Source organism: Pseudocercospora fijiensis, assembly GCF_000340215.1.
Source record: "Pseudocercospora fijiensis CIRAD86 unplaced genomic scaffold MYCFIscaffold_5, whole genome shotgun sequence".
Lineage (NCBI taxonomy): Eukaryota > Fungi > Ascomycota > Dothideomycetes > Mycosphaerellales > Mycosphaerellaceae > Pseudocercospora > Pseudocercospora fijiensis.
Window position 1 is genome coordinate 837,225 of NW_006921536.1, and position 17,908 is coordinate 855,132.

The 17,908-nt window shown below is 49.5% G+C and overlaps 8 protein-coding genes across 8 annotated transcripts; 7 read left to right on the top strand and 1 right to left on the bottom strand.

The window, feature by feature from the left end:
* Positions 1-575: 575 nt before the first annotated feature.
* On the top strand, positions 576-1,645 carry MYCFIDRAFT_78814 (uncharacterized protein; the record flags this gene model as incomplete). The annotated part of the gene is made up of 2 exons (XM_007928985.1): positions 576-876; positions 936-1,645. 2 exons carry the CDS (start codon positions 576-578, stop codon positions 1,643-1,645), a joined length of 1,011 nt encoding a protein of 336 aa, XP_007927176.1.
* A 1,125-nt stretch (positions 1,646-2,770) lies between these two features.
* On the top strand, positions 2,771-3,166 carry MYCFIDRAFT_139216 (uncharacterized protein; the record flags this gene model as incomplete). Its single annotated transcript, XM_007929119.1, has 1 exon — positions 2,771-3,166. The coding sequence occupies one exon, from the start codon at positions 2,771-2,773 to the stop codon at positions 3,164-3,166; it is 396 nt and encodes a 131-aa protein (XP_007927310.1).
* Positions 3,167-4,166: 1,000 nt separating this feature from the next.
* Positions 4,167-4,983, top strand: MYCFIDRAFT_87101 (uncharacterized protein). The gene is made up of 3 exons (XM_007929120.1): positions 4,167-4,261; positions 4,309-4,495; positions 4,609-4,983. Exons 1-3 carry the CDS (start codon positions 4,181-4,183, stop codon positions 4,788-4,790), a joined length of 450 nt encoding a protein of 149 aa, XP_007927311.1. The 5' UTR covers positions 4,167-4,180; the 3' UTR covers positions 4,791-4,983.
* A 3,872-nt stretch (positions 4,984-8,855) lies between these two features.
* On the top strand, positions 8,856-9,916 carry MYCFIDRAFT_87100 (uncharacterized protein). The gene is made up of 3 exons (XM_007929121.1): positions 8,856-8,956; positions 9,006-9,134; positions 9,189-9,916. Exons 2-3 carry the CDS (start codon positions 9,026-9,028, stop codon positions 9,737-9,739), a joined length of 660 nt encoding a protein of 219 aa, XP_007927312.1. The 5' UTR covers positions 8,856-8,956; positions 9,006-9,025; the 3' UTR covers positions 9,740-9,916.
* A 68-nt stretch (positions 9,917-9,984) lies between these two features.
* On the bottom strand, positions 9,985-10,658 carry MYCFIDRAFT_78810 (uncharacterized protein; the record flags this gene model as incomplete). The annotated part of the gene is made up of 2 exons (XM_007928984.1): positions 9,985-10,005; positions 10,149-10,658. 2 exons carry the CDS (start codon positions 10,656-10,658, stop codon positions 9,985-9,987), a joined length of 531 nt encoding a protein of 176 aa, XP_007927175.1.
* Positions 10,659-11,154: 496 nt separating this feature from the next.
* MYCFIDRAFT_137973 (uncharacterized protein) lies at positions 11,155-12,039 on the top strand (the record flags this gene model as incomplete). Its single annotated transcript, XM_007929122.1, has 2 exons — positions 11,155-11,839; positions 11,900-12,039. 2 exons carry the CDS (start codon positions 11,155-11,157, stop codon positions 12,037-12,039), a joined length of 825 nt encoding a protein of 274 aa, XP_007927313.1.
* A 767-nt stretch (positions 12,040-12,806) lies between these two features.
* On the top strand, positions 12,807-14,838 carry MYCFIDRAFT_138207 (uncharacterized protein; the record flags this gene model as incomplete). The annotated part of the gene is made up of 4 exons (XM_007929123.1): positions 12,807-13,085; positions 13,170-13,697; positions 13,756-14,558; positions 14,613-14,838. 4 exons carry the CDS (start codon positions 12,807-12,809, stop codon positions 14,836-14,838), a joined length of 1,836 nt encoding a protein of 611 aa, XP_007927314.1.
* A 1,250-nt stretch (positions 14,839-16,088) lies between these two features.
* MYCFIDRAFT_197060 (uncharacterized protein) lies at positions 16,089-17,042 on the top strand (the record flags this gene model as incomplete). The annotated part of the gene is made up of 1 exon (XM_007929124.1): positions 16,089-17,042. One exon carries the CDS (start codon positions 16,089-16,091, stop codon positions 17,040-17,042), a length of 954 nt encoding a protein of 317 aa, XP_007927315.1.
* Between the last annotated feature and the right edge of the window lie 866 nt (positions 17,043-17,908).

The window sequence follows — 17,908 nt, forward strand, 5'->3', positions numbered from 1 at the left end:
TGAAATGTGTGCAGATGCCTGTCGGAGAGTCGTTGAAGTCGCAGCTGTCTTGAAGAGCGAGAACAGGGCAGCCCTCCTACGCTCAGACGTCACATGCTCCGGCCGCCTCGAAGCTGCGAGAAGCTTCGACCATTATTGGTCAATGCGTGGGTGCAAGTGAATACGAGCCGAGGCCGAGTCCCGCGAGAAATTTGCCTGTTAGAGTATGGTTGTGTGGAGCCGTGTCAGGAGATGGAGATTCTATACAAGAAGGCGGGAGAGATGGCGGGAGAGTGCGTAGGAAAATCGTTTCATCAACTTCCAAGGAATCGGATGTCGAAGCTCGAGCCGCAAACGGATGGACGTCCCCGAGACGAGGTTCAATCTTCTCCTACAACTTTTACCTTCTCCGCTTGTTGGAAGCTCTTCAAGCTGCTGCAATGACCGAATGCCTCTCGCCCGAGGTCGCAACAATATGCCATAGGATTCACCGCAGGTAGGTATGGCGAAGCGCTTAAGAAGTATATCATCGTCTCTTTTTCGTTGGTGGTCGTCATAGTGGAAGACTCAATTCGAATACTTACACCACCCCCAACATGCCTCCTCGAACAAACGGACCACCTCCAGCAGTCAAGAATGTCGGCTACATTGGACTTGGAAATGCTGGCTTCTCAATGGCATCGAATCTGCCCAAAGCTGGCTACAACCTGGTCGTTCACGATGTAGACGATGCAAAAGTCCAAAAAGCTGCGAAAGAGTGGAAGAACACCAAGGCTGCGAATGGCAAACCAGAAGCATTCGCAGACTGCGAAGTCATTGTAACCATGCTGCCACAAGGCAAGATCGTGAGAGAAGTGCTGCTCGGGAAAGACAATTTCGCAAGCGCATTGAAGCCAGGTACAGCTTCTTTCTACTCCCCCCAAATCCAACAGTACCTCAACTAATCAATTCCCCAGGCACGATCATAGTAGACACATCCTCCTCCTCCCCTTTCGACACAATCGCCCTAGGCAAAGACCTCGCCTCCCACAAAATCACCCTCGTCGACTCCCCCATCACCCAAACCTACATGCACGCAACCGACAACGGCGAATCCACGCTGATGGTCGGAAGCGACGACCGCTCCGCCTTCGAAAAAGCCGAACCCATAATCCGAACCATGGCCAGCTACGTCTTCTACATGGGGAAACTCGGAAACGGCCATGCCATGAAAACTTTAAACAACTACATCATGGCGTCTTCAATCTGCGCTTTAGCAGATTCCTTAGTCACAGGACAGAAATTCGGGTTAGATCCACAACAAATGCTCGAAGTTTTGAATGTAGGGACGGGCGTCTGTTTTCCCACGCTGGATACGTTTCGAAGAGATGGGATTACGCGACGGTATAATAGTGGGTTTGGATTGGCGTTGCTGGTCAAGGATTTGGGGATTGCGCAGGAGTTCATGGAGTATAATGGTCTTGAGACGGAGTTGCCGGCGCTGGCGAAACGGTATCTTGGGGATGCGTTGAAAGAGGTGGAGCCTACGGCTGATCATACTGCTGCGCTGGTGGGTTGGGAGAAGAGGAGTGGAGTTAAGTTGAAGAAGACGGAGAAGGCTGAGGATATCCCTGGGAAGGATTTTGAGCATAGGTTGAAGGGGTTGAATCGGTCGGCGAATATCTGATTGGATATTCAGGGTAGGTGAATTAGATACGACGGAGATCATTATATTACCAAGAAGATTGCTCGTTCAAAGACGATCGACCAAGTAGAGCAAAAGAAAGCTACGGCCGCAATTTCACGCTTCCATCTTTCATCTCACATACCACCATAACATCGCAACAACATCTACAAAGTTACACAACATCCTCAGCGACAGCAAAAAGTTTGAATGCGCTTGCCGAGACTCGAACTCGGACCACAAGTATGTCTCAGTACAAGGATGGGAAACTTGTATTCTACCCTGCGAGGGTGTTAGAACCAAGTCGGTTGTCGCTGTATAGATGTTTGAGGGAGATTTACCCTAAACTACAAGCGCCATTCAGATATGATTACTAGGCGTAATCGTGATCATGGAGAAAGATACAAATAATATATACTATACACAAAAGGCGGGGCTCGATGGCGGGAATAGATCGTGCATAGAGAGTGATGGACAGAGGAGCACGGGCTGTCGAGCCCATAATGGCATCTTGAAGGTTGATCGACAGCTTCTTGTGTTCTTTTGATCGATTCGAAGCAATTTGTCATGTCACAGAGGCTCGAACACGCCAAGCTATGTCAGCCGTACAACGCAAGGGAGGGGTTGCAGTTCTCATACCGCTGCTTCCCCTCCCTATATCGGCGTTCCATCTCTCCAGGCCCGATGTGCTCTTCTGACACCAAGCCAAGCCAGTACCATATCGCTCCAAATTGTATGTTCACTTGGGATATGTCGTGAAGGTGAAGGAGACAGAAGGAGGCTGTTGATGCTAGGAAGTCGTGGCTGGGAACCAGATTAACGTTAGCATCAGTGCAGTACTGTAGACCTCCCCTGACCTGTAGAAACCTCTGAGGCTCTGCCGTGTCTTCAACTTCCGCTTTGATGATAGGATAGGACCACGACACGCGATTCACACCCGGAGACGTGACGGCTGCAGGACCAATTGAGTCGCTTGTCCCACAAGCTGGTAATCATGACACAATCTAATGGTTCGACTACAGCAAGGACCACAGCGTTCGAGAGTCAGACTCCTCCTCCTCCTCTAGCATGCGCCTCGACGTGAGCACAATCCTCGATGCCTTTTTCCTGACCTCCCAAATGTGCAAAATGCAGCTATCAGTCCGCCCGGTCGAACACGCAGACGTTGCTCAGTGCATCAAGATCCGCATCGATACGCTCGGATCCTTGGTCATCGGACGCCCGCCGCCTTATCCAGGCTATGCACAAGAGTCGGAGGACAAGGTACCCGATGAGATCGAGAAAAGGACATATGTGCAGCATCTGAAGGTGGTGGATGTAGATAATGAAGATATTGTTATGGCATATGCAAAATGGGAAATTTACCCGCAAGGCCGTCCTGATCTTGATCAATTGCGCAAGCCTATGGATCCGGCTGATAAAGAAGTCGATCAATATGGATCTCTAAGAGAGGCTGCTCATGACTACTTTTGCATCCCAAAGAGGATGTACGGTGGAGAGTACAATATGTTGGCAAGCCGATAGATTTTTGGGATCTTGCTCAATCTGACCTGCCATAGAAACTTGCAGAGGGCAGCCATTTCAACATGAATGGTCAGGCTAATAGTGTGCGAACGGAAAGATGGAGAGTCACCGTGGGATCGCACATCTTTTGCTGAGCATGCTATGGAGGAGTCGGCGACGCAATGTAAACGTCTCTATGCTGATTTGCGAGAGTCTTTGAACTCAGTAAGTCAGTAATGGGCAACTGGAGATCTGGCCACCTCCACTTTTCTTCCTTGGCGCTTCTCACTTCATCTCTCGCGAGCAGACTTCAGCTTTCACCAAATCGCCATTAAATACCAGTTCGAACAGCTACCATCTCGTGTGCACGAAACATCGATCTGTCGTTGCATAGGCTCAGTTCCTACGCCATTCAGAGCCATCGACTCCCGCCTCGATCGCCGGCAACTCTTGCTATTGCATTCAGGGCACAAGTAGGAAGTTCGAAGAAAAGTCGAATACCCTCGCAAATTGTCCGAGAAGCTCAGATCTCCTGTCGCTGTCTATAGTCCGTCTGTCGCCGTTTCAAGTGCTTGCAGCTCGCGCTCGACGCGTTCGCGAAGTGAGCCAGGCAGCTCGAGTCTATTCGTAGGCATTCAACTTTCGACTAGGGTTCTCTCCCAATCATGCCTCCAAAACCAATTGGAGGGCTGACCGAGACCAGGACCAGTCTAATAGAGGCCTGATTTGGCTATCTCGTTGTGCTAAATTGATATCTAAGCCGCTCGTTGTATGGTCAGGAAAATGTGATCCGTCAGTTCCATGGGAACTCAGTGAACTGAGTCACTTCAGGGCGCGGATTGATCGAGATCCGAACCTTGCTCTTGCCTTCAGTCGCGTCCAAATGACATGTGATGCTGAAGTTACACTAAAGCTAACGGTCAACCACAGAAGCTCACAACTTCACACAGCTCATTCAACTCCAAACCGTATATCGGCTTCGACACCATTCTGCACCACACTCAAAGATCCCTTTCACCACAAACAATCGACAAAATGGGCGCCGGCAAAGTCAATTGGGACTCTCAGGAGACTTGGCAGCGTGTCGTTGCTGCGATCATCGCTACCGGAGTCAAGGTAGGAGCATTGAGCAGCATGGTGGACAAAACGTTGACAACATGCAGGTCGATCTCAAGCAGACTGCTCTGTACTTCGGTACCACCTACGACACCCTCGAGAACCGCTTCCGAAAGATCAAGAAGGAGAGCGAGGTCCTCAAGAATGAAGTCAGCAACGGAGAACGCAGTCAGATTAGTACTCCATCGCGGAGCACTCCCAAGAAGCCTTCTCCCAAGAAGGATGCCTTGGCCAGTAAGTAATGCCTGCGACATATTTCTTCAAACGCGCCACTATGACAGTCGGCAATTTCACATTCTGCATCACGCCATCCATCGTTGACGACAGACATCGCTGATCAGTTCTAGATGTCACGAATGGCCGTGTGACCAAGTCCACTCCGAAAAAGAAGTCCTCCATCAAGCAGGAGTCCTTCAACGATTCAACCAGCTTCGATATTGGTGACGATTTCTCATTCACCAATAGCAGCTTCAGCTTGGGTCATGGTATCAACGGGGAGGATGACGATGGGTTAGACCTCTTGGTCTGAGCATGTCCGTCACATTGGTACTACTCCGGAGTTTTGCAGCTGCCATGATATAGGGTCTGGATGACAGGACAAAGTACTGGGGCTGCATGAAAGAAAGGATACGGAGTTCATAGTAGAGTAGAGACTACGAAGCAGTAGTATAGGAATTCTACAGGTGAACTCAAACAGTGTCCTGCTCTGTCTCTCTCTTCCGCAGTACGTTGTTGAATCGTTGAACACCCAAGATTCAGAATGCTCGCAGGAGCAAAGCGAAGATGTGCTGCCAGCCGCCGTTGCGGTCGCGCATTCGAGCAAGCTTTGCCAGGCAATGGCTCAGCAACCTCAACACCGGCCCATACAGCGTCTGAACACCTCGGAAGGCTATCAATTTCTCCCCAAATTCTGACTAGCAGGGGTTTCTGCCAATTGAAGTCGACAGTTGCCTGGTCAAGCTTAAGGCCTTTAGCCCTCCGACGTGTTCAGACGCTGTAACCTTGTCCAATGCATGTACCCTCAAGGATCGCGTAACAACCGCGTAAAGTGGTTGCAGGAGATGGTGTTGGATGTAGCAGACTTTTAGCGTGCAAGGATTGTAGTGGATTGCTTACATTTACGGATATACTCGGTGGTAGTAGAGTCGATTAATAAATCGAGATATAGCCATTTTTGCTAGCCAAATCGGGCATGCCGAGGATCCATTAGTCGGCGACTTTATATCGTAGTAGGAAGTCGTTATATCGACGAAAAATCAGCTATATAGCTATATATAAGGTGTTATTATAGGCATACAGGTAGGCCAATTTCTACGCTCTTTCTAACTATTATAATAGCCTATCTAATCCCCTCTTGTCTCGATATATTACTACGTTCTTAGCTCTTTAATCCACCCTTAAATAGCCTATTCTTAGACGCCGACAAATATAGCAAGGTATAGCTATTTGCTAGCAACTTCTAGTACTAGAAGCTATAGGAGAGGCATAAGGATAGCTTAATATAGCGGACAATATACTATTGTCGTTGTCGGTAGGATGCTAATCGGCTACGCGAGGTACTAGATAGTATTCGGAAGGTAGAGTATTATAAGGAAGGGTATAACGCGACGTGTATAGTAATTGCTATATATCGCTCGAAGAACTATAGAGAGCCGTATATATATAAGGTCGCTTCGTCGTCGCCCGACCCTTCTACCGAGGCGGGCTCGCTATATTGCTATTCGATAGATTATATAGTAAGTTTAGTAGGGTTGCCTTTCGAGTCGATAGCGGAGGCCTATTCGACTAAAAAGCTAATAGTTAGTAGGACGTACGAGGTGCTAGTAATAGCTTAAAGGTCGTTCTCGAGCACTTAATAGACTAATACGACTATAATACAGCTCGTATATTCTATCTAATAAAGGAAGGTCGTAACGCTAACCGCTTTGCCGTTGTTAGAGGCTATCGTATAAAGGAAGGTATAATAAAATAGTCGAAGAAGAAGGATAAGAAGAAGGTAACCTTTACTAAGAAGGGCAATATCTCCGTCTAACTCGAGAACCTATATACCGAGCTAGCGCTATTAACTAATCTAGTAAACGGCGCTCCTTTATAGTTTAAAGCTGTATTAGTTACGGTTAAAGGGCGCCTTTATAAGGGCATTATATAGCAAGCGGATTAGTAGCGAGAGTTGTTAAATAGTAGTCTTACTAGAGATGTAAGTCGCTTACGTAACTACTACTACTACCTATAAGCTAGGCTTTAGCAAGCAACGACTAATTTAGGATTAGTTATTTCTCTACGACGCAACGTATAAGACTACTAACATAGGCTAGCATCTCTTTACAGTGTATGTCCGTAATAGCTTTAAAAGTTAGATGCTAGTAGCATATATGCTGCTATAGTTATAGAGAGCGAGGCTTTAGCAAGCTGCTTTCTAGGTCCTAAAGAAGTAGTGCCCGAATTAGGAGCCTAAATTAGCTATAACCGACGACTCGGCTTAAGAATAGTCTGCTATTCGACTATCCTTCTAAAGCTAGGAAATACGACTATATCTCTACTAACGATACGCTAAAGAGACCTTCCTTCGCCACTTTCCTAAATTCAAGTACCCTATAGTCTAGCGACTATTTAAAAGAGCTATTTATTAGGCTCGGAGTAAGGCAGAGGTTAAAGAGGTTGTTACTGTAATAGAAGCCGAGTTACGGCTTCTTAATAAGTAAGAAGAGACTTAGTATTTACTAAAGAATTGGTCGTCGGACAAGTTATAGAAATAGGCTATATAGGCTCGTTTGAACAATCTAGTACTTATGCAAATTCGCACTATATCGCTACTAGAAGGATACTATAATGCTATTAAATACAACCGGAAGAAGAATCTCCCCTAGTTGTCGATATATAGCACTATAACTAAGTTACTAACAATCGACGCTCGACAACTATATAAGGCGGACCTCTAAAGCTATAGACTTAGTAAACGTACACAATATTAGAAGGTTAAAGAGATGCTATATTTTAAGCAATTAGGCCCTCTAGTAGCGTAGGACTTCGTTAGGAAACAACTCGCTATTGCGGAAGAATATAAGGCTAAGGCATTGCCGCTATACGAAGGCCTTATATTATATCGTAATAGACAGCCGCCTTACTGCAATTGCCTTCCTTAGTTCTAGCAACATTTACTATACTACTATATACTAAGACACTACCTGTTTGTAACGCCGCTTACTCTATAATAACAATAGATCTACGTTAGTTTCTACTATAGCTTTAATAGTATAGAAATCAGTTAATACTAGCGGCAACGAGATAGTACTACCTTGTTTCTCGAGGGCTTCGAAGACACTTAATCCTATACTGCTAGGGACCCTTATCTTCGAGACCTTCGCGCTTACTTTAACGAAGGCGTAGAAGGCCTCTTATAGCACTTCTATACGGTCCGTAACGACAAGACTATCCGTAATAGTACGCTAAAGGACAAATACATAAGAAGCTTCTTACGGCGTATTAAAGACACGCTTACTTAGCTAGTTAACTTCTTACTAGATAACTTCCTTCGAGAAGGTACGCCTAAGGTTTAATTAACTAGTAACCGACAGCGGTAGTAGACTTAATAATAACAACTTCTACCTAAACCTATTACTCTAACTCGCTAGCAATTGCCTCGGTATCTAACCCTTCCGCTACTACTACTACTATCGCTAGCGACTAAATACAGACCTCGAGCCTTTAATCTTCCGCTACTTAATAAGACGCTCTTATTACTAACGCGCCTTTACATTGTCGACCTTCTTACGCTAAGTCCGCTGCCCTTTAGGCCCTTACCTTCGAAGGCGCGGCTACCGCCGCTACCGCGGTAGCCGCGCGAGTCGCTTTTGTCTATATAATCGGCTTAGCCGCTCGACTTAGACACTATCGAAGAAATAGCTAAGCTTGTAGACCTTACTTTACTAGCGCTAGCAAGAGAGGCTTCGCTATTAAAATAAGACCTAGAAGTAGTAGAAGACTTCCCTTAGTTAGATAACGATAACGCGATACGAGAAGTAGTAGGCAAGAGGCGGACTTCTAATAAATATAATAGCAATAAGCGTAAGAGATTAGTAGCGACAATGCTACCTGCTATTAAGAGGCCGAAGAAGAAGAAGAAGCCGTAGATAGCAACTAACAATACCTTAGAAGTCGCTATACTAGTCCAATTGCGACAATAATATAGCCTAATTAGGCAAACCGAGCTAACACACTAAAACCGAGCATTTCCGTAAATTTGGTGGGTCCTATCATACGCCTAATAATCGGGCCATTTCTTAGCCGGAATAGTGGAGACAGTCCCGCAGGAACCCGAAGGGATGGGACGCTGGGGGTCTGCTGCAATCAACGCTATCTGGTTGCAGGAGCAGTCATATTGGCGACTCGAGGCACCGCTTTCTGGTGATGGTGAAGCAAAAGTGTTGGCCTGCATGTGCGAACGTTGCCGTGCAACTGAAGCTGGACCAATCTGAACGCATCAAACTTCACCTGCAGAAGAATAGGCAGCCACAAGATCCTAGTCCCTTATTGGCGCACTCCAGAGCTGCTCTTCAATTCATTTCACCTCTTGGACTTTCCACAACACAACACAAACCAAAGCTCTTTTGAAAAGGAACCCCGTCTGCACCCATTCGTGCTTCAACCTCTGCCACACTTCCGCACATCTGATCCGACTTGTTCGTCCGTCTTCAGGTATGTTCAAGAGCTCCAACCGCCGACGACATGGCTGACAAGACCGCAGGAAACATCTGACCGCCCACCATGCCGATCAAATGGAGCGCCGAACAGGACCAGAAGTTCCTGATGCTCATCATCGACACCGTCAAAGTCGACTACACGTCGATTTCGAATGAGTGGGAGAAGCGCTACCGTAAGTACTTGCCCACCCTCGCGCAGCTGAGAGTCCAGACTGAAAAGTGACCAGCTGGTGAGGACAAGCCAACCCCGAAGGCGCTCACGGAGCACGTCAGCAAGCTCAAGCGCACATCCAAAGCTGCCAGCGGTGGTCAAGGGCTCTCGACTCCGCCATCCAAGAAGGCAGGAATTTCGAAGACGACTCCCGGCTCAAAGCGCGTGACTCAAAAGACCCCGACTAGCAGTGTTAGACGTGGCAAGATCACTTCCATGAGCGATGAGGACGACTCTGAGGACGAGAAGAAGCTCGACTTCTCAGCTCCTGCATCGAAGCGCGAGTCGGCCAGTCGCCGCAGTAAGACCAACAAGTCGTATGCCGAGTCAGAGGAGGAGGACGATGACGGGCTCGATATGCCACGCTCTGCCACCCAGCCAAAGAAGAATACCATCATCGGGAAGGAGTCTGCTCGGAACAGTCCTTCCGACTCGATTCTGGACACCAATGGTGACCTTGCCAACCATGGTCCAATCGCTCGCTCGAAGAAGAGCCCGCTCAAGTATAATCACTTCAGCAAGCTAGGCGAAGACGACTCTGACAGCGAGGATTTCAAGCCATTGTAATTGCCGATCGACAGCTCTTCCACTGTGCTTGCATGCATCGAACATAGCTAGTCACGGGCGTGGGCGTTCCGGGGAAAGTCTTGTACCATAGGCCAGATGTTGAGATTGAAGATTGAAGCTTGAAGGAATTGAAGAATCAGGCTCAATCTCACAAAGTCATCGAGTTAATCATCCCCCAATCCTCTCCCAAACAATCCCTATTCTCCAAAATCCTCTTCCCACCCGGTCCCCCATCAAAAGCACACTTAATCGCCATCCTCGCAAGCCTATCCACCGCAATAGAAGGAACCACCGCTTCCGTAATCAGCGTCGTCGTCGCCTCGCTGTGCCCCTTCAAAACCCCACCGGGCCTCAAAGCAATAGCCTCAAAACACTTGTATCCACCCTTCTCTTCCGCATTCTCACTCACCCCGAAAATCGCCTTCTCCGCCGCCCCCTTAATTTTCCTCGTATCGCTCATAACCCACAACTTCCGAAACTGATCCGGTTCCGCTCCGGCCACAGAAATATACACGAAGCGAAACGGAAAGCTCTTCTGTCCAGCTTTCGGCGGAGATGTCGGGTATCCTTCATACGGCTCCAGCGCGGTGGCTAGATGTGTTGCGAAAGCTTCGGCCGCTGCGGCTGGGTAGTTGACGCCGACTTTCCTCGCTTCGTCGAGGCTTGCGAAATTCTGGAGTTTGCCGCCGAGGGCGAATATGCAGGCTTCGATGCCTTCTTCGCGGAGGCGGAGGAGGAGGTCGGAGGGGTAGGTTTCGAAGTCTAGGTGCAGGTGTTGGGTGACTTTTTTGTGGGAGAATTGGTTGGCGAGGGGGCGGCGGGTGAGGAGGTGGATGTGGGTGATGTAGTGGTGGGCGATGCATTGTTTGAGGATTTCGGTTCCGATGAAGCCGGTGCTGCCTGTGAGGATTATTTTCATGGTGGGTCTGTGTGATGAGGAGTTCTGGTATGTTCATCGATGAGCTGATGTGGTGATGAGGTGATTCTCGGGGTGTGCAAGGAAGAACGTGTGTGTGTTAGAATATACAGTTATAGTACCACCTGCCTTGCCTTGCTGGGTCTTGTGCTATATTCTATGCTCTTGGAGGTGAGCGATGAGATTGTAAGAGACGACGGGTGAGCAGCCAGGTACGAAGACTTCATCACATGTTTCTCATTGCACAGGCACAGGAGACGAACTGCCTCTCGTAAGGTACGCCACTTGACCGAGTTGATGCGACAAGGAGCCGCTATACTTACTCAAAGCGGTATCGCCGACAGGGTCAATGTCTTTCGCAACTCCTACCTCGACAGACTGGCGCTTTTCATTCCAACACACTGCGAGTTGATCCTGAGAACACACAAGAACGCCGTTCACTTCTGCAGCATTCTGCCATTGATAGAAACACAATCAGCGCCTGAAACTCTCCACGATCATGGCGCTCCACGACCAGCCCTTGGATATTGGCGACGTGTATAACAGCCGAGCAGAAAGCTACGACAACTCCTGGCATCCTCGCTTCGCGCGCCATATGGTCGAAATAGCAAAATTGAAGCCAGGCGAGGACGTTCTAGACCTTGCTTGCGGCACTGGACTTGCTACGCTCTGCGCCAGTACTGCAGTGCAGGAACATGGCTCGGTTGTAGGCGTTGATATTAGCGGCGGCATGCTTGCACAGGCGAAGCATAAGCTGCAAAGTCATGATCTCAACAACGTCGAACTTCATCAGCATTCCATTACGGACCTTGATCGGCTCCTCGCTCTAAATGGCAAGAAATTCGACGCCATCCTATGCTGCTCAGCGTTGGTACTGCTGCGGGATCCTGGCGCGGCAGTGAAGCAGTGGGCCACATATCTGAAGCCTGGAGGGCGCATTGTTGTCGATGTCATTCATCCGAGGGATCAACTCCCCGGCATCACTTTTGAAAAGGTTGGCAAGAGATGCAACTTACCTGTACCATTCTATCGCCTAAATTTTGGTGCTGGGTCTGGAGATCTGAGGCAGATGTGCGAGGACGCAGGCCTCTCTCGAATTTCGATATTGAGCGTATCTCAGATCGATAGGCCGGAGCTCGTTGATCTGAACGACTTTTTAACCGACCTCGATGCACCACGTCCCTGTCGAGAATACAAACTGAGTGAAGCGGGAAGCATTTTTGATGCTCGTGTTGATGATCCAGCGACTCGACATCTTGGTCGTTCACAGATTAGAGAGGAAGCGAAGATGCTCTTCAAGGACGAATGGGCCAAACTTGCAGATGAGCAGGGCAAGATTAAGCAGGTCGACTGCGTATTCGTGGCCGTTGCCTACCGATCCTGAGGTCAATTGAGCCCAAGCGTATGGTCCTCGCGGCAAAGCTTAGGCGGACACTCTCTACACGCTTGCATATGCTTGCTTCGACGGCCAAGGTAAGGGCAAGCCTGGTACATATACTGCTATACCTTGGCGTTTGCACATTCAGCAGGAGTTCTGCATGACAAAGCAGAGTCACGCCAAGATGCTACAGCCACGCGAATGCGAACATCAAACATCAAGTTGGGCAACCCGCTTCAGCCTACTCACGACCGTTTAGTCCATACGAGGATACCATCAGAAGATAAGGCATAAGATGGATCGATGACGACTGGAGCCGTTTGGTATTGGAAATCAACACATGTCGGCCGGGTTATGACGTAGTGCCTGACAGCCTGATGACTGTCTTCGATTACTGATCCATTTTCTTGCATGCTGACTACACCTGCATGGCGTTCGTGGTAAACCAGCGCAGCGAGTGTCGGGTAGGTTCTGGCAGTATTCAAGCCATGTCTATGCGTTCTGCTTACTATTGCTTTGTGAGAATGAAGCAGTGGTCAAGGATAGCACATGCGGTCGGTGCAATTCTGCTAACCATGCATGTGAAAGACGGCGAGCTACAAGTATGACTACCTGCATCACCTTCGTTATGCGAGAGTCTCTTCCTCTACACCAATCTCCACGGCGCCGACTGAAGTGTTGACATCGACCGGCCAAGGCCAACATTGTGTCAAAAAGGGCCCTTCTCACCCCGAAAACCTTCAGAGTCGCAGTCACAAAGATCATTTTCGGCAATGGAGGCCCTTATCAGAGATGCGCCCATCGGGCAGTTGATTCGGTACATCACGAAGAACCGCGTCTTGCTCTACCCCGAAGAGCGACCAGACTTTCAATGTCCTACGTGTTACGCAGATCCGGAAACGGCCGCCAAAGCTCGCCGAGCAGACGCAACATCAGCATCGTTCAACGAGGATTCCACGCCAGCAGCAGAAGTCGAGAAGGAAGAGATTGAGTCGCCGGATTCAATCGATGCCGCAACGAAACATTTAGAAGAAGCCGAGCCGGCCTCGTATGTGGACGGTCCTGCCCTACACACCATTCCAACCGCGCGCTCGGGCGAGCTCGAAGCTGGCATGCAAGGTGAAGGCCTCGAAAAGCTAACCAGCGTGCGCTCACGAATGAGCCGGGTGGGAACCAGAGCTACATTGCAAGAATCGCATACTCAAGCCGACCTTCAAACAGCTTTCACCGCGTCGACTCTCAGAAAGGAGCCGACCCGACCGATCATTCCTCAGCGAACGAGCGAGGGAGACATCCTGGTGGACTGGTACACCGAAGGCGACGAAGAGAATCCGCAGAACTGGTCCTTCGGAAAAAAGCTCCTCGCCAGCTCGATGATCTACATCTATACTCTAACCGTCTACATGGGCTCATCCATCGTAACTAGCTCATTCCCTGGCATAATGCAGAGATTTGATACCGGATATATAGAAACGAGCTTAAATCTCGCTCTATACACACTAGCTTACGGCATTGGCCCACTGATTTTCTCGCCATTGAGTGAGATACCTGCAATCGGCAGGAACCCGCCTTATATCATCACAATGGCGATTTTCGTCGTTCTCTGGATACCAGCAGCCCTCGCAGACAGCGCTGGTACCCTGTTGGCCATGCGGTTTTTGCAGGTAAGTGCAAAGACAGATATACGCGATCAGTGACGCACAGGGCTGACGACTTTCATAGGGCTTCTTTGGCAGTCCATGTCTCGCGACTGGTGGAGCTTCACTGCAAGATATGTACAGCTTGATCAAGCTTCCGTACGTGCTCGCGATATGGGCGTTTGCCGCAACGTGTGGCCCAGCTCTGGGTCCTCTCATCTCCGGGTTTTCGGTGGCAGCAGAGAACTGGCGCTGGTCACTTTGGGAGATGTTGTGGTTGTCTGGTCCGGTTTTCCTCCTCATGCTGCTCTTCCTGCCTGAGACCTCAACGGCCAACATCTTGCTTCGCCGAGCACAACGACTTCGAAAGCTCACCGGCAATTCTCGACTCAAAAGCCAATCCGAGATGGATCAAGCCAACATGAAGCCCAAAGACGTCGCATTCGAAGCAATCGTTCGACCTGTACAGCTCATGCTCATGGATCCAGCCATAGGATTCACGGCGCTGTATACCGCACTTTGCTACGGGATCTACTACTCTTTCTTCGAGGCCTTCCCCTTAGTGTACAACGAGATGTACGGTTTCAATCTCGGCGAGCTTGGTCTAGCTTTCCTCTCAATCTTAGCAGGAGTTCTGATCTCCCTCGCCACATTATTCTCCTACTTCCACTGGGTCCAAGAACCAGAGATCATGAAAAACGGTCTCGGAGCTCCCGAACGAAGACTCATTCCAGCTCTCTTCGCCTCATTCCTATGCCCCGCAGGACTCTTCATCTTCGGCTGGACATCTGACCCCGACATCCATTGGATCGTAAGCATCATCGGCATCGCGATCTTCACAATTGGCATATTCGTAATCATGCAATGTATCTTCGTCTACCTGCCTCTGTAAGCTCCCACCTACCCTACCGCCGGAACAGAATCTCTGACAATTCCCCATAGCGTCTACCCCCAATACTCAGCTTCCCTCTTCGCTGGCAACGACTTCGCCCGCTCCACCTTGGCCTTCGCAGCTGTTCTATTTTCGCGTCCAATGTACATCAATCTAAACATAGGACCGGGCACAAGCTTGCTTGGCGGCTTGACAGCAGGTTGTATAGCTGGAGTTTTCGCCCTGTTCTGGTTTGGAGATCAGTTGAGAGCCCGGTCCAAGTTCTCTGCCAAGTGAAACACTTGCGTGTGTGAGAGATAGATACACAGCCTACTACTTGGGAGAAACTCCACGCCAAGAGGCACTGCGCCGCAGCCTTGGGTTGGAGCTCTGAGCTCTGGGATGTCGTTCAGCTGAGCATGGGAGCGAGCGATGATTCATGTCGGATGAGAGGAGGTCGAGCGGTGTGGCCCTGGCTCTGGAATGCGATTTCAGTGGCAGCGTTGGAGCAGTTGTTGCATTAGCGGCGGCGTTTGGGTTCTTTCGACTTCTCACGGCCTATAGATGCTAGCATGACAAGGTATTGATGAGATTGTTTTGCAACAATCCAACGACATTTCTATGGGAATCTTCGAATCCCTGGAAAACCTGTCTGCCCGTCGTCAAGCATAAGTTGACTTTCATCATCGAAGGTAATAACTTGTCAGTCTGAGCTCAGAGTCATCCTAGGCATTCCATTTCATTCACGAGTCAGTTATAACTTCTTCACAGGAAGCAAAGCAAGTCCATATGCCGGCGGCCGGCGGCGATGAGTGATATCTGACACGTGACCAGTTCTGCCATTGGTCATCACTGGGCAATGGGGGAAAGACCATGTCCTCCAAGCCCCAGGGGTCGCAGAATACTCTACAGAATTGACGTGTAAGTCCAAGAGCATTCCGAGTGGCTCATCACACTTGGCAGAAACCTACCTACCATGCAGTCAAAATCCCACACATCTTCTGCTCCATTAGCTCTCAAATCGGGAAATTCCATCCCAAGAATTTTTGCTATGAGTATGCATGATACGATACGGAGGTATACAAAAGTCTGAAACCGCCATCTTCCAAGTCCATATCGCAGAGGTTGTTGAGTCGTGGGCAGTGTCATCAGCAGAGCTCCTCCTCCTCCTCCTTCCAAGACTTTTGCAGCATCCCCATGTTTCATCACGTCTTGGCTCGGTGTAGAGCTTTGCTGCCTGTAACTCAATATGGGAAGAAAAATCTTGAAAGATGCTGGCTGGGATCTTGGCGGAAAGTGATGATGATGATGATGATGATTGTACAGCTGCAGATGTAGAAGAACTTGTTGAGGCTCGTAGACAGAAATAGAAACATGATGCAGAGAGAGAGAGAGAGAGAGAGAGAGAGAGATTTTGATAGGTAGTGTGATTGGAACTGATGAGATATATAAGAAGAGGATGAGAGAATGCTTTTTGTGGAGGAAGATCAGACAGCAGAAAATCTACTTAGCTTTTGTTTTTTATTGCATTCGAAAAGTTTCGCAAGATGAAGGTCCCATCTACTTTGTTGTTACTTACTGGAGCTTCGGTCCTGGTTCGTGGATTGAACATTGGCAAGAGAGGCGAAAGCGCGCTTCTTGTGGTCCGTCAGGCTGCACCATGTGTTGAGATCGAAGGTCCCGACAATTGCCCTGATGATGGGCCGGATAGAGACGGCGATGTTCCTCCACCTCGAGATTACGGGCCAGACGACGGTCCCAATAGAGACGATGTTCCTCCACCTCGAGATGACGGGCCAGAAGACGGACCCAAAGGCGGACCCAAAGGCGGACCCAAAGGCGGCTCTGGTCCCAAGAACGGTCCAGGTCCCAAAGGCGGACCAGGACCTAAAGATGGCCCGAAAGACGGTCCTCAACCCCTTGATGACGGACGTCCTCGTACAGATGGCTCTGCAGTGCCTCCACATTGCGGCTCAAACCCACCACCGCAGCGTGAGGGTGATCCTCCACCACCTGCCTGCACCGAAGAGTACCGCAACGGTACCGATACTTACAGAGACTGGGACGACGACGATAACGATCGCGACCGGGACGGACCTGGCGCAGGAGGTCGTGATGGCGACCTCGACTACGACGGAGTTCCCAACTGGGAAGACACGACCGATGACCGACCCCTACGTGCAGACGGGACGCCGCTTCCCCCTCACTGCTGGGACAACCCACCTCCACTGCGTGAGGGAGAGACAACACGTCCTGTCTGCACTGATGAAGACCGTAATGGTCCATCTGGGACGTCCACAGGGTCAGTACTCACCAATACAAATGGCAACACCAATACCAAGTCGGACATCAATCCTTCTGGAGACACAGTCGGAGCAACTGATAGCTACCGTCTGGATAGCTCCGTTCGTCAAGTCGACCGGAATGCAGGCGGTCGCAATTCAATCCCGGTCCTCAGTGGAGTGGCTGGGCTTGCTGTTGCCTTGGCAGCTTTCTTGTAGCTGGACGGGCCTTGGGCATAGCATGTGCAGGCTGAAAATTTCTCCGAATGGAATGGCTGAAGAGAACCATGAATTTTCTTGGCGCCGGGAGTTGGGCAGGAAGAAAGAATACCTGTTTCCTTTAACGATGACGATGACGATGGACGACATTCTTTTGTGTGTTTGTTGTTGCGCTTTTCCCGAATCTTTTCGTACATATATTGATGTTTCTTCTCGTTCAAACAACGGCCGAAAGTGTACCTAATCATGATTGATATTCATCAAATTAGCCCACTACTTGCAAAGTGCTGAAGTGTCACGTGCAATCCGCGATTGACCATCTTCATTCCAGTCCATCGTTACTGTCGTGGTGCGGAAGATGTTGTGCCGGTATTTCATGGAGGAATAGAGTTTTGACTTACGTTGTTTTGCTGAGCCACACCAATGCCCAGCCTTGGCTCAGCCTTGGCTCAGCCTTGGCTCAGCATGTGCTTGGTGCGTCGTCACTCTCGTGCGCTGAAACATCTCGGTCACCTTTGCTGCCTAATCACATCGGCAGCTTCATCTTGCGCTCGCGGCGCCATGAAGATGGTAGCAGCTGGGACGGCCTCGATTTACGCTCTTGGAGCCCGTCTTGGCGACAGGCGAAGCAGGCTTGCGTTGTCTGTCTGCATGCTCCATACTGCTGAAGTTCAGGCCGCATTTAGAATGAAACACAGAGCGATGGTCTCGTGGTTTGACAGTATCAATGCTTGCTGTGGATATGATGGCATCTTGTATTCCCTGTTGCCTGCCATCTACTAAAGACTGACAAGTCAGCACACGAAAGCACATGTAAGGCCAGATTCCAACTCACCCGAGTTCTTCTCTTCTTGCAACGGTCGTGA